The sequence below is a fragment of the Amphiura filiformis genome, chromosome 3 (assembly GCF_039555335.1).
Source record: "Amphiura filiformis chromosome 3, Afil_fr2py, whole genome shotgun sequence".
NCBI classification, from domain to species: Eukaryota; Metazoa; Echinodermata; class Ophiuroidea; order Amphilepidida; family Amphiuridae; genus Amphiura; species Amphiura filiformis.
Genome location: NC_092630.1, coordinates 45150822 through 45165120, shown reverse-complemented (window position 1 = coordinate 45165120; position 14299 = coordinate 45150822). Strand labels below are relative to the sequence as shown.

The following is a 14299-nucleotide window of genomic DNA, read 5'->3' as shown; positions in this document are numbered from 1 at the left end:
ATTTTTTTTTTGAACTCATTTTGTTCTGACTGGAATTATAGTACGTAGGCTACGCAAAAACAATTGTCTGGTTTGCAAGGGCTCTTCCTCCCCCACCCCCCCCTATTGTCATTTTTGGTGGCCGGTCCTACCGGGTAATGTGCTGGCGTAAAATAAAAATGTTATCATTAAGATGAGCGCAAAGGATGGATCTACGATTAGCTTAAGTTGTTTGGGCGTAAGCAGGCGCTTTTTTTGTTTTTATTTTTTATGACGGATGAAAAATCTTAGAAGCGACAACGCCACCCCTTCGTATTTGTATGGGTTAACCACAGCAGCTGAAGGGAGTATCCCATCATGCACCTTAATATTTTAGATGACTCTTGAAATTTGCCGACAATCACACATAGCTTTGACTACATTTCCCGACAATCACATGGTTCTGACGACAACAGTCACTTTTTGCCGACAAATTTGTGTATTGGGGGTGTCACACACCCCATACCCCCCCCCCCTCTAGCGACGGCCCTTGATTTCCCTAAGAATCCCCAAATGATGTCATCACCAATCACGTTCTGATATCTGAGAACTCCCCAATCCATAAATAGTCCTGACTGATTATTGAAACACACTACAGTTTTGCATGAATGACGGGTAGTTTCCCTTATTAATTAATCGTTTCTCTTATTACATAATCATAAGTGATTATCACATTCCTTAAAGAGAAGAACACCAGTGCCACACAAGACTTTTCTCAGGTAAGATACTAGTATTAACAACATGTAAAAAAAGTGTTTTGACTTTCAAAAACAGTAATCTACTAGCATGACTAGTACTAGTACGACTCGGCCTATCTAAAATATCTGAGATGTAGCTAATAGCGTCAAGATTCAAGACCAAGTAAAGGTCATCCTATTTGATTTCTCGAAGGCATTTGATTGAGTTTCACATTTGAGATTACTACACAAACTTAAGATTTGACATTCAGGATACCACTTATTGCTTATTTCCTCAACCATCGTTCCCCAGCAATTCTCGAGCTACGTCTCAATAATTTCCTGTCCACTTCGGGGTCCCGCAAGGAAGTTTGCTTGAGCCACTACCATTTTTCCTTATAATCAATGTCTTGTCAGATGTTATATCATATCAATCCACGGTTTATTGAAGATGACTGCATCCTCTTCATGAACATTCAGAAGAAGGAAGAAGCAAATAGTCTTCCGCATGATCTCAATCAACTGCAGAAGTTGATTTCATCCAAAAAATGTCAAGTGCTCCACGTTACCAACAAGAAGCTGATCATCAAGATACTGTATAACGTCCATGGCTATACTCCAGAAGAGGCAGAATCGACAAAAATACCTGGCCGTCAATATCCACCATAATCTCTCTTAGAATCCCCACATTCCAAAATCACTTCAAAATCCAACTACCCGTATGTTCCTGTTAAGAAAAATCAATAATGCCGTAGAGAGACCAAATTGCTCTGATGTAAGACACTTCTGCGCTGTAATTGAACATGCCCAGTGTGCAAAGTAGATATACGTGCTTCATCTTCCATGGTTACAAACAGCCGTGCTTTACCAACGACGGGTCCATGCTAAACTGATATACCGTATCGTCTAGACTTGTTGATATTCCACAGTCCAACATTACGTTATACCGATGTTCTTCTTAGATAGAATCAGGCTATGAAATGCACTTCAGCTGCACTTCCCCACCTGCTTGTTGACAGCGCGTCCCTGGAATGCTTCAGAGGGCAGTAGAGGCCCGAGAGTACAGGTGCAGTCCGCTAGACTGCTTTCAGTTTTTGTCGCACACACTATGCAAAAAGTACTAATATACGCCAGAGGCGGACTGTACTCTTTCGGAAGAAGAAAAAGCTTAGCTTCGAAAAGCAAAATGCGGATCCGCGCGGATGCTCCATTTCAAACCTTTCCAATATGATATTTATGTTGAAGATAAATCAAGCAATGATTTGTCTTCATGTGATAAAGACCATGAAGACGTGATGCAGTGGCGTAGCCAGGGGGCAAGGGCAGCTGCCCCCCTGTGAGTATTCTTGTCCCCTTCTTCTCCCCACCCCATATGGGTGGAAAGAAGGGGGCAAGATTTGTTCTGGAAAAACGATTTTCAGAGATGCATTCAAAGAAGCTTTGTTTATGAGTTTATGGGATGACATTCCCATAAAAAAAAATCAAAATTTTGGAATTCTTAATTTCATGGTATTTGACTGTGGGACTAAGTGAACTTTCAAATCCTTGAAAGTACTTATTGAAAAGAGATTTATTTAATCAATAAATAACAGTTGAACTATAATAATCCCTATTCAATCCTGTGTAAGTCAGGAAACTAATTGGCTCATTACTTAGAATAGCTTTTTTTTTTTGTAATTTTAGCCCATTTTGACCATTTTCGTCAAAGTTTGGCCCCTGGAAATTTGCCATGTTTACGTCCATTATTATTTTTAACAATGTGGTTTAATCAAAGTGTGTGTTGATTGTGACCGCTAACCCTAAACCCAACCATTTGACATAGTGAACCCTATTTCATATTCGACATATTCATGATAGTGGACAACTTCCATGGCCTGAATATTGGATGCTGTTACATTAGAAATATTTGACAAATTCAACTTTTTCCTGAAAAGTTTGACTTTCACCCACAGTTGCATTCAAAATTACTACGGTAAGAATCTCTGTCCTGCAAAAAAATATGTTCCCTTAGTTAATTAGGATTCATTGGGGCTGCATTATTTTGGAATAGATAGTAATGCAGTATCACGCGTCCTTTTGCACGATCACCATTTATCACACGTACGACTTGTCTTAATTCTATACACTATAATAGTAACCCCAAGTACTTCCCTTAACCCAACCAATATACCGTAGTTCACTTCCTATTTGAGAGATGCTATGATTATCCAGAATATACTGGGAAACTTCCCAGAAGTTCTGAACTGTTTCCATGTCAGATATCACAGTGAAGTTTAGTTGAATGCCAGGTAATATCAGAGTATCTTTAAATCGACAACGAGAACTATGCCATGCACTCTTAGAACGATCATTACATTTCCAGAGTACGCAAATGTGATATTTAGCCTGCACCAAATAGTCGCACGATGTGAGACCCTTTTTATGCTCAATATTACCTGTTAAGAAACTACCTTGAGCACGTGAATAGGAAATGACAAAAACCAAACCCCCAAATTTCAGTGTAAAAGCTACGGAGCGTAAAACTGTCTCATTTGCATAACAAGGAATCATGTTAATAAGAGCCAACGCCCTTTAAGCAGTATGCAGACTCCGAGTATTAGACATACAATATTGTATGTAACATATCTACGTTATTTAATCTATTTGCCATTCTATTTCCAGTAATGTTTAAGTTCTAACGAATGTTTGATGACGTAAAATCGATAATATGTTACGTATAATATCTAGTAGAAATATATTATCGATTTTACGTCATCAAACATTACTGGAAATAGAATGGCAATAGATTAAATAACGTAGATATGTTACATACAATATTGTACGTCTAATAAAAAATCTGCATACTTTGAACTTGATTCTATTATTGACGAAAAGATTTATTTATAAATGTAGAGTTCAAGAAAGTAACCCTATCTTTAATGATTTTAAAAACTGGGTTTTCTTCATTGAAAAAGTAGAGAAGGAAATTGCAAATAAAAAAGATACTTATGGTTATCATGTAAAGAAATGGGAACCATTATTAATATTAAGATGCGTTCTGTCCAAAAGATGTCAGAAAAAAAGTTGTTTGTAATAATTTTGGTATCCTGTTTGATGGTTGTTTGTAAACTTGTGTGTTTTATTTTACTTTGTATGCAAATAGAAATATTAAGGTACATTGTATTTACTTTATGATATTATTGTATTTGCATTTTATGTAATGTTCTTTGTGAGTTAAAAAAAATAATAAAGACCCTCACGGGCTTTGAAAGACAAAAAAAAGTCTGCATACTGCTTTATATCAATTTAGTTGATTCCTGGTTTGTCATTATCTACTCATTGAATAGACATACTCTAATTTCACACTATTCATTTTTATGAAAAGAATCTGTACTCATTTATTTTTGATCCCTAACTATTCATTTTGATTAGGTATATTATCACTTTGAACCGACAAAATGAATAGTTATGGAGGCATTATGAAAGTGCTCTAAACATGTTTTAAACAGATTAATTGAGTAGAGCATAACACACTTATCTATATGCCTTTTGTTTGAAGCAGATCGGACATACGGTTTTCAAAATATATCAATTTATATTTTCTTTATATCTTATTGTTTTTATCTATAATCAATGTAGTTAATGAGCTAAAATGACTGGAGAAGCTCATTAACATATAATTTTTACCAATATTTTGCTAAAAATCCATGCATAAATGTTCAAGGTACTCTTATTTTGCATACTTTTGCCTTGAAACTTGATCAAAGTGTTCCTAATGTGTTCTAATGTTTTATATAATGAAGCCGCCCCCTAATTTGCATATTTGCTTAATTAATTAGCATTTATGCAAATTAGCTCATTAATTATGCAAATATGCAAATTAGAGGGCGGCTTCACTATATAATACATTAGAAACACTTTGACCAAGTTTCAGGGCAAAAGTATGCAAAATAAAAGTACCCTGAAAATTTATGCATTGATTTTTAGCAAAATATTGGCAAAAATTACATATTAATGAGCCTTTGAAATCCTTTTAGCTCATTAACTATATTGATTATTGACAAAAACAATAGGATACAAAGAATATATAAATTGATGTATTATGGAAACCGTATGTCCAATTTGCTCCAAACAAAAGGCATATTGATCAGTGTACTTTACCCTACTCAATTAATCTGTTTAAATGATGCTCAAAGCATTTCAAAAAAATCACTAAATTAAATCAATGTTTTTCATTTTCTTAACATTTTGGATAAATGTAAGTTCATTTCTTTTTGTTTTACTTCATTCCTAATGCTTCTACAACTTTTGGATACAAAATACTTCTATGATATAATTTTATCTAATGCTAAAAATTCATCTTCAAGGTGCAGAATTCAACAGATTTTTACCAAATATTTTATTTGGAATTTTCGCATGTAAAAACATGTTTTGATTTTTTGTAAATACCTGATAGCATTGCACATATGTCTAGCATATTCTACTGGTCTGATTTTTTTAATGATTTTTTTTTTTTTAAATCAGCAAGCCTGTAACAAAGACGTTAATAGAACAACGTAATTTCTTCTTCGGAACGACTCAGTTCTTTGAATTACTGGTTGAAAACTACTTATCTTATCTCTCTACATACCTGATAACTGGAAAACAGTTTGAACGTTTTTTTTTTATTTTTATTTTTTGCACTGCTGAACCTTGAAGACGACGATGCTACATGAGTGGGACTCCGAAAATAGATGATCAAGCTGGCTATTATAACAATTGTCTTTCGTGGCAGAATACAAACATGAATCCATGATGTATATACTTGCACAACAAACATAAGCAGTTGTCTGGAAATTGTAATCAGCGCAGACTTCAGTTTAATAATGTTTCTTTTTGCTTTCCTTTTATGATGTTTAAAAAGGAATTTAGAAACAATGGATTTTGTAACCAGCTAAAACAACGACTGACCGGATATGTTATATACTTCATGTGCTTTAACTTTAAAAATAGTAAAATAAAGTTTTTTGTGCCAAAAAGAAAGTTTTGCTTGCGTCAATAAGGACGCCACAATCACAATATTTTTTATTACGCTTGGTGATCATTTATCCCTATTATACAAAGGAATTCATCCGTTAAAATTTCAATAGTGCATGAACAATGAATGAAAGCAATGCATTGAGTACCCTGGCAACAACCATAAACATTTTGCTTAACAATGGGTGAACCCTAGCCTAGTGAACCTGCTGAATAATAGTTGGAAGTTCCCGGTTTCAAAAACAATCAAGCTAAACAAGAACCAGACAAGTCAATTGCAGAATAACTTTTGTTATGGCAACGTTGGGCATTGTCAGGTAAGACATGTAAGAAGAAAGGTAAAGTTCAGTTTCACTGACTCTAAAATAATCTTCGTATCTCAATGACCGTTGGAAATTGACATAAGGAAGAAAGTTTGAATAAGGAAGAAAGTTTGAATTACCGATGATTAAATTCTGAAATAAGTAAAACGTAGAACTAAGAGTTTAGAAAGTAGACTAATCGGAACAATTCAAAATGTATGTAGAAATAAGATGTTAGAAAGTAGACTAATCGAACGAACGCGAAACGCATAGTATTAAGACAATAGACTAATATAATAAAAGCAAAATGTAGTACTAACATTTTCGAGCAAGAGCAGCATGTCACTAGAACTAGGATCTTAAAAAATAGACTAATCGAGCAAAAGGGGAAAAATAGTACTGTATAAGATTTTACAAAGTAGACTAAACGAGCAAAGGCTAAGCGTTGAACTACAATTAGATTTCAGAAAGTAGATTAAAACGGACAAAACCAACATGTAGTAAGATTTTTAAAAGTAGATTTGGAAAAAACAAACGCAAAACGTAGTAGTATTCAGATGTTAGAAAGTTGACTCGGACAAAAGCAAAATATTAGGAGTGATAGTCCTAAGATCTTAGAAAGCAGACTAATCAAGCAAAGACAAAATTAACTAAGATTTTAGAACAAAACGAACAAAGGCAAATCGTATCAGTAAATAGACAAACAAAAAATGCAAAGCGTATAGTACTAAGATTAAGAAAGTAGACAAAACCACGAACAATAGCAAACTGAATACTAAGATTTTAGAAACCCTTTATGCGAAGTGGCATTGTGGCCTTTACTCTAAGGATTGTTCAAAAACAGAAACCCTGTGATACTGATCACTGAAAGCCAAACTGGAGTCAGTGTGACTCTAAAAGCAGAGTCCAGCCACTTTGTGACTCTATGTCTAAAATGACTCCATATTGGGAGTCATCTGACTCTCATGAAGAGTCATAAATTTCTTGACTCCACGGAAGAGTCATCGTTGATGACTCTACATAGGAGTCATTTTAGACATAGAGTCACGTTAGTGGTTTGACTCTGCTTCTAGAGTAACCCAGACTCCATTTACAGAGTCACCCTGACTCCATTACAGGGTCACTCCGACAGTTCGGAAAGAGCACAAAATAATGATACATATAGATGTACATCAAGATAAAAATTCAAAGTATATAGCTACCGGAATAGGATACTTCACTTTGAGTTTCGCACCATATAGGCGATCGTCAGACAATAGGATGAAGAAATTTAGGCTGAACCACCATCCCTTAGGAATGGGAGAATATACATTCCATGGTGTCAACAGCCAAACTATTACAGAGTCTGACCCCTTGAAGAGTCATACATTTCTTGACTCCGTCGACGACTCTGAATGTAGAGTCAATTGACTCTACGGGTAGAGTCAACCGACTCTCTTGTGGCAGTCAGGTGCTAGTTGAGAGTCAGTGCTAGTTTACTCCACTTAGAGAGTCACTCTATTCTGACTATCAGTGATGATGAATAATACTAAAAGGTTAAAAACGATAGCAAATGATAATTCCAAACAAACCAAAAGGGAGGAGAAGAATGGAAATGCTCAGTAGGAACTCATGGACAACTGGCCGTATTTGGAACTGGAGACATAAGAGAGTGGAAAAGATTGGAACTGCGGTCCTGCCTGATATGACTAATGGCAAAATACCAAGCAAGCAAGAAAGCCGTAAAGCAAACAAGCAAGCAACAATAATTTTTAGCCGGAAGAGGAACGTCTTAAAAGTGGTGTCCAAATTAGTTGGGGCTGAAAGATTTCCAACATTCTTACTTGACTTTTTTTGTTAATTCCTCTCACCAAAAGCTTTTGGTCACTTCCATAATTATTCGTTTACGTATTATTACCCCCATACCAGGGTATAAATGCGTGTTTTCTGGCATGGTTAGTACAATCTTAGGAGTACATGACAGATCTTAGGAGTATATGAAATACTCTGTATTAAGTGGTGAATTTATGGTGATGAAGTTAAGCATTTTTTATCTTAATATAATTTTAGATTGTATGTGTAACGCTACAGATTTAGCTAAATTGGTTCACATTATATCATTTCATTGTCCTTTTTTTACCTTAAATGGTCAATATAATTTTACGAACCTGTGGACTCCAGGGTTATCAGTTATAAATATATTTTACCCGAATTACGTCAGAAGATCTCGGGCAAAGTTCATCTGTCAGACCACTAAGTTGCAGACTGGCCAGATCCGAAACTTCCTTTTAAAGTAAATAAAAATTGACAATAGGGATACAACGTCATACAATTCACGCTACAACGACAAAAAGCTGCATGTACTATACGACCTTTGGAGTCAGTCACACTATGGTCCCTGGGATATCCCCTGTACTGACGCACAGAGACCAAAATAGTTACCATGGAAGTACCTAGAAATAAACAGATTGTAAATAGAAACGTGTAAACAGAAAGAGTATATATTATATGAACTGTCATTTTGAGCTGTCAAATTACGACGCTGTCTGACTATAGAAGGAACATTAAATTATCTATCCTGGAACAAATTGGTACTTGTCCTATATCATTGACCATTAACCGTATGTGTTGACATTATTTTGACTACAAACAACTTGAAGATATTGGAGTGCGTTTTGGATTAATACAGCTGACTAGCGGTAACAAATCAATTATGACATCGTCAACGGTAAGCTTATCCTAAAGGACTAATGTAAAGTTTCGTATGTTCAGTTTATAATATAAATGATGATTTTGAGGAGATTTGTGTGCAATTAGCTTACCTGTAATTGTAATGGAACAATAACGTAATTGGGAAATCTACCTGGAGATTGTCTAATAGTGGAATTTTGAAGGTTTGGGAATATGCAAAATTGTAAAAATAAAATCTCTATCGCGGATCTTATGTAGACTTAGGAATTCTAAGAAATGTCTGCGTTGAGGATTTTTTTTAAAGAAATGTCTGCGTTGAGGATTTTTCTAAAGAAAGGAGATATATATATTATTTAATGGGACATTGAAAGACCGACGAAAGGTCTGATGGTTCTTGTAACAGATGGAATAAAATGTGAACGTGAAATAGATCCTACTATATAAAACATTTTTTGCAACGTTCCTCTCTTACCAGATAATATAATATTAGTATATTAACGTCAATTTGTGTGGTAATCTTAATGTTTCAGAACAACTACTCGTCTACACAAGATCAATTGAATCAACTATTAGAAGAAAATGAAAAGTTAACGTCACAATTAAAAGAAGTCGTTAAGATGAACACACATTGGCAGCGGTATGATGCACAGAGGGAAGACCATGTCCTTAAACTTACAACGACCATTCAAGATTTGAAATATCGTATCTCAGATCTGGAGCGCCAACTCCAAGAAAGCGCTACCAACAACAGAATCGAGGTTTCCAAGACTGATAAGATCTTAAAGCGGGTACATCTGAACGGCGAAAGCGCTGCCGAAGGTGGTGCTAGACCGAGAGAGTTAAAGGGGCCAGAGTCTTCTTACGAGGAGCAGGAAGATAAAATAAGTATTCTGACGCAACACATACATGAGTTGAAAGAAAAGAATAAAGCGTTGGAAAAGAGCAAGACCACAAAGGGAGTTCATAAAGAAGACGAATTGGCAATTCTTAGAGAACAGATTAACGTCTGCGTTGAAGACTTCAAACAGGAAAGAAGAGACAGGGAACGGATTCACGCAGAGAATGGGAGATTGAAAGAACGATTGGCAGGGGTTGAAACCCAGATTATGACCAATGAAGAACAGGTATGTGTCGTTGTAAATCTAATGGATTGGGCTTTTCAAGTTGAAATCCATATGAAAGGTCATCATGACCTTAACCTCCCACAAAGAGTGTGAATTTCAAATGGGGTTACGTGTATGGGTGACTTCATTTGAAATATATACCACTTGTGTGGGAGATTAAGGTCTTGTCTTATGGATTTCAAATTGAACAGCCCATTCATCTTATTGAATTGAAATGCGGGGTGTTTGGCAGGTGGAATTGAAAATGAAATGAACGCTATTGGAAGCCACAATGATGGTCATCATTTAGCTTTTGGAATTCGACTCGTGCTGTAACCATTCAGCTGCAATTTTATTTTCGACTGTGCTCTCCATCATATCTCACTTGTGTGTGAAATTAATGTGGAATGGTCCATTCTCAAAAAAATATTGCTGATTCCATTCATACTAAATTTATTATTAAAATGCTTGGGTCTTCGCTTCAGCCCGTGGTTGTATTTACCATTATAATCACGACTGTTTGTTTTGATGTTTTTGTTTATGTTAAGAAAAAAAACAATTGAAAAGTAAAAAATTACAATAACTTCGAATGAACACGTACACCGTGTACAATAATTATTGTTACATAGAGTATTAAGCAATCTGTAGAAGTAATAGCTTTGTTTTAAATCAATTGAGCAATGGTGCGTTATTTACTTTACTTACTTTGTTGTTTACCTGCAGGTTTTTATATATCAAGAGCAGATAAAACGTCTTCAAGAACGTTTGAGGCATCAGCCATCTTCAAATGGAGCAAGACTATCCTATGATGAACCGTGCTGTTACCCCGAAGATCGACCAAGACACATGGTAAGAGCAAATGATCACTTTGATTAGAAGGCATAATTAAACCAAATCCTGATAATAAATTCAAGGGAGTGATTCTTGCAATCATATACAAATTACCTAAATTTATCAATTGCATCTACTGATCATTTCAGAATACTAGTATTTTTAGCATTAAAAATTGTTCTTCGCGTGCGTTTGTTCGAAGCTTTAGACATTTTACCTTGACTGTAAGTTTTTGCGCGCGTTTGTTTCAAGAAAGTTATTCTGGTCTGCCAACAAAAACGTCAAAACGTTGTTGGTGTTGGGGCAACGTTGTCGGATTGGTTTATTTTGGATTTAAGAGAGTGTTTTATTTTAATTGAAGTCCGAGATGCATTTAAATTGCATATATTTGTAAATCCCAAAGCCAGCTAACACCCTCCGACTCATTATTGATAGATTGTGATTTCGCCTCCACTACATCAGTAGGATCAGATGTGTTGTATATCAGTACTTTCGCCAACTGTGGTACATTCAAGCTGATCAGCTATGTGATTTATCTTGAGTCCAAAGTGGCAGGCAACATATTCATATCTATCACTGTTCTTACGCGTTAGGAGAAGGAATTCAGGTACTTGGTGTCTCGCCCTAGTTCTGGTCTCAATTGACAATTATGCCATCCTTGTTGATCATGTTGATGCAGTCGATTGGTTCTGAATTGTACGGTCTTTGATACCCTACTTCGTCAGTTGCTCTTAGTCTTTTAAGCAGGCCGCTTTTAATCTGGCTGCTTTCCACTGGATTTTCTCATTCCTTTGTTACCTCCAGTTGTTTCCTCGCCTCGTGTTTACGTGCATATTTTATCCATTTATTTCATTCCATAGATCTCACAATCTCAACCCAGGACTGCCCATCATCGTCCATTACATTATAGTAATGATTTCACCGAACTACCAGGAGATGTGGAGATAGATGGTGACATCGATGAACCTGATGCGAAGAAAGGATTATATCCCAGGAATATACCCGCAGAAACCGGCCATAAACATGATAAATCTCCGCACGGTAAAGAAGAACCATTGGAATGCCCCAGATGCCTTGCCTCCTACCCAATCAGCAGACACGCAGATCTTCTCACTCATATAAATGTATGCTTAATCTAGCATACAGGTGTGTAATATAAAGTCAAATCTATTTATTTTGTGAATTGTATTGTTTGTTTTTTTGTTGCTATAAATCACAACTTGTAAGTAACATTTGTTTATTTATTTATTGACGTAATGTCATTTTATAAATAGTATATCCTTAATTTATTTTCTATGCAGATTAAAATGTATTCTTAAGATTATAATATATTTTTATATAGATACACCTCATACCGAACAGTAGGGGATGTGCGTGCGAGCTGTACTTCTGAGCTTGGATTTAAGATGTCATTCGTTGACATCGGTAAAATAAATAAAGACACGGTGATCCAAAGTCTCAAGGAAGATGCAAATTCGAAAGTTCCATTGTTCCATTGGATGTCCTTACGCGTATATTGATTTGTACACTAAGCGTTCTCAAACAAGAGAACTAGCTGCTCTGCATTAATTTATAGAACATTAAAATGCAACTTTTGATTTCGTTCCTTCGTTGGGATTTCGATCACCGTGCCTTAATCATTTGTTAATTCTAATCCGATTTCAACAAATGAGATCTTGAATCCGAGCTATACCGGTATTGGCTGCAGGTTTTAATATTTTGTTTGTTTTTAAACCGGTCGGTCCGGGCGGACATACGGGTCCTGATGGGATATTTGTCTTCGTTTAGGATTATACGAGGGTGAAAATAACTGGTACCTTAATTATTTTGCTGTCTGTTTTAAGCGTTCCTTGCTTAGATATGTATCGAAATGTTTAATATCCAAAACAACAAAGAGTGCAATATTTTGACTTATTTTGACAAATTTCCACTAATATCAATGCAACTTATCCATTATTTATTTTAACGTGTAAAAAGAATTTCAGGAATTTAGTTTGCTCTTAAAGCCATATTATAACATTTGCAGCGGAAGACGTCCTCAATATCAAAATTCTGTGTTTTTAATAATTATAATGTACTTTATTAAACTATCATACCCTACAAAAATGTAGTTTAGTCACAATCCGAGATTTTGAATTAAACGCAGGAACCGTCGTTTTATTATTACGATGGAAATATTAGTTGAACGCATACGCGATGTTATAAGTACTATATACCGTACGACACACATAGAGGATCGTGTCGTAACACAACCGAATGGAGTGACACGCATTGACGACATCGGCACTGGTAGTAAATTCCAATTTTCTTTGCTTTACCTCAGTTGTTCAGCTTAAAATTAAAAGGGACATATCTGACAGTAAAAGCTAACATTTTATGGAAAAGAAATACTTACTCTATTTTTTATGGAAATGTTATATCATGGCTTTAATGACTTTATTGCATTATGTAAATAATATTACCCTAATTTATTGACTACTCAGACATTCCGTATTTTATTAGATTACAAATAGCATAAGTTCGTGCAAGTGTCGGGGTGTGTGTGGGGGTGGGTGGGGGTGTGTGTGTGACGGGGGGGGGGGGTCATTTATGCAAGTTTTGTAACACGGGACAGACGTAAATTCGTCATGATTACAATAATTCTGTCATAAATATAGTAATTCTTTACGTAAAGGCAGGCAATGGTGGGTCGTTGGAAGCTGACGGCGTATCAATAAAAGGGGGTCTTTCGGAGCTGCGAACTGTCAAAATTAAAGATCTTTCTTAACTTTCTGATTGAAATACGCCTAAAGACAGGAGTGAGAAGAATGAGCAATTTGAGGGTGTGTTAGAGGTTCATTTATTTATTGACGTAATCATCATAATGTCATTTTGTAAATTATATATTCGTAAAACATTTATATTTCCTATGTAGATTAAAATGTATTCTTAAGATTATGATATATCTTGATATACACGGACTTGAGGTGTGAGCAAGCCAAATTTGTGTATGAGTGAAAGTCCTGTGTAGATGTGTCACAAAGGTTTTTTTTTGACAAAATACTTGACGCAGCAAATGGCACAAGGACAACCTATGCGTGTAAATCCATTGCAGAGGTACATGTATATCAAACTAAATCTGTTAACCCAAACTTGAAACCACACACGAGAAAATGACAATTTCTCATGCAGGAATTCGATTTCTCTGATCATGCTGATTCTGACTTACAATGTGGAAGTTAGTTTTTGGCAATGATCTTTCAAAGCAGCAGTGAGAATTGATATGTAATACACATAGATCTTATTGCAGAGAGTATAAGGAATTCACTTACTATAGCACTCATTGCTCAACAGATGTGTGTCAAAATGTTTGAAAATCGCTGGGTAGTTCTTGACTTTGACTTCAAAAACTACAAGTCCAAAAAACCAAGATTGCAATATTTTGATTTTATTGTGTAATCACCCTAATTTATTGACTGCTCACGTTGTGTGCTTTATGCTTGTATACACGTGTAAATCCGTGCATGTATCATTTTGCGAGAGAAAAGAGGTGCGTTTGTGCAAGTTTGGTAACCAAATTAATCTACTGATTTGTTAATGCTTGATGTATAGCACACGTAAAATCGTCATGAATACAATGGGCTATTCCATTTCAAATCCACACTACCCCTGTAGAAGATTTTGGAAATATCTTCCATAGAGGGAGTTTGTTTTCAAAATGTAA

The 14299-nt window shown here is 35.5% G+C and overlaps 1 protein-coding gene across 1 annotated transcript; it reads left to right on the top strand.

Annotated features, from left to right (window-relative positions):
* Positions 1-8555: 8555 nt before the first annotated feature.
* Positions 8556-13162, top strand: LOC140148589 (uncharacterized). The gene is made up of 4 exons (XM_072170597.1): positions 8556-8699; positions 9193-9786; positions 10489-10614; positions 11457-13162. Exons 1-4 carry the CDS (start codon positions 8685-8687, stop codon positions 11733-11735), a joined length of 1014 nt encoding a protein of 337 aa, XP_072026698.1. The 5' UTR covers positions 8556-8684; the 3' UTR covers positions 11736-13162.
* The last annotated feature ends 1137 nt before the right edge of the window (positions 13163-14299 follow it).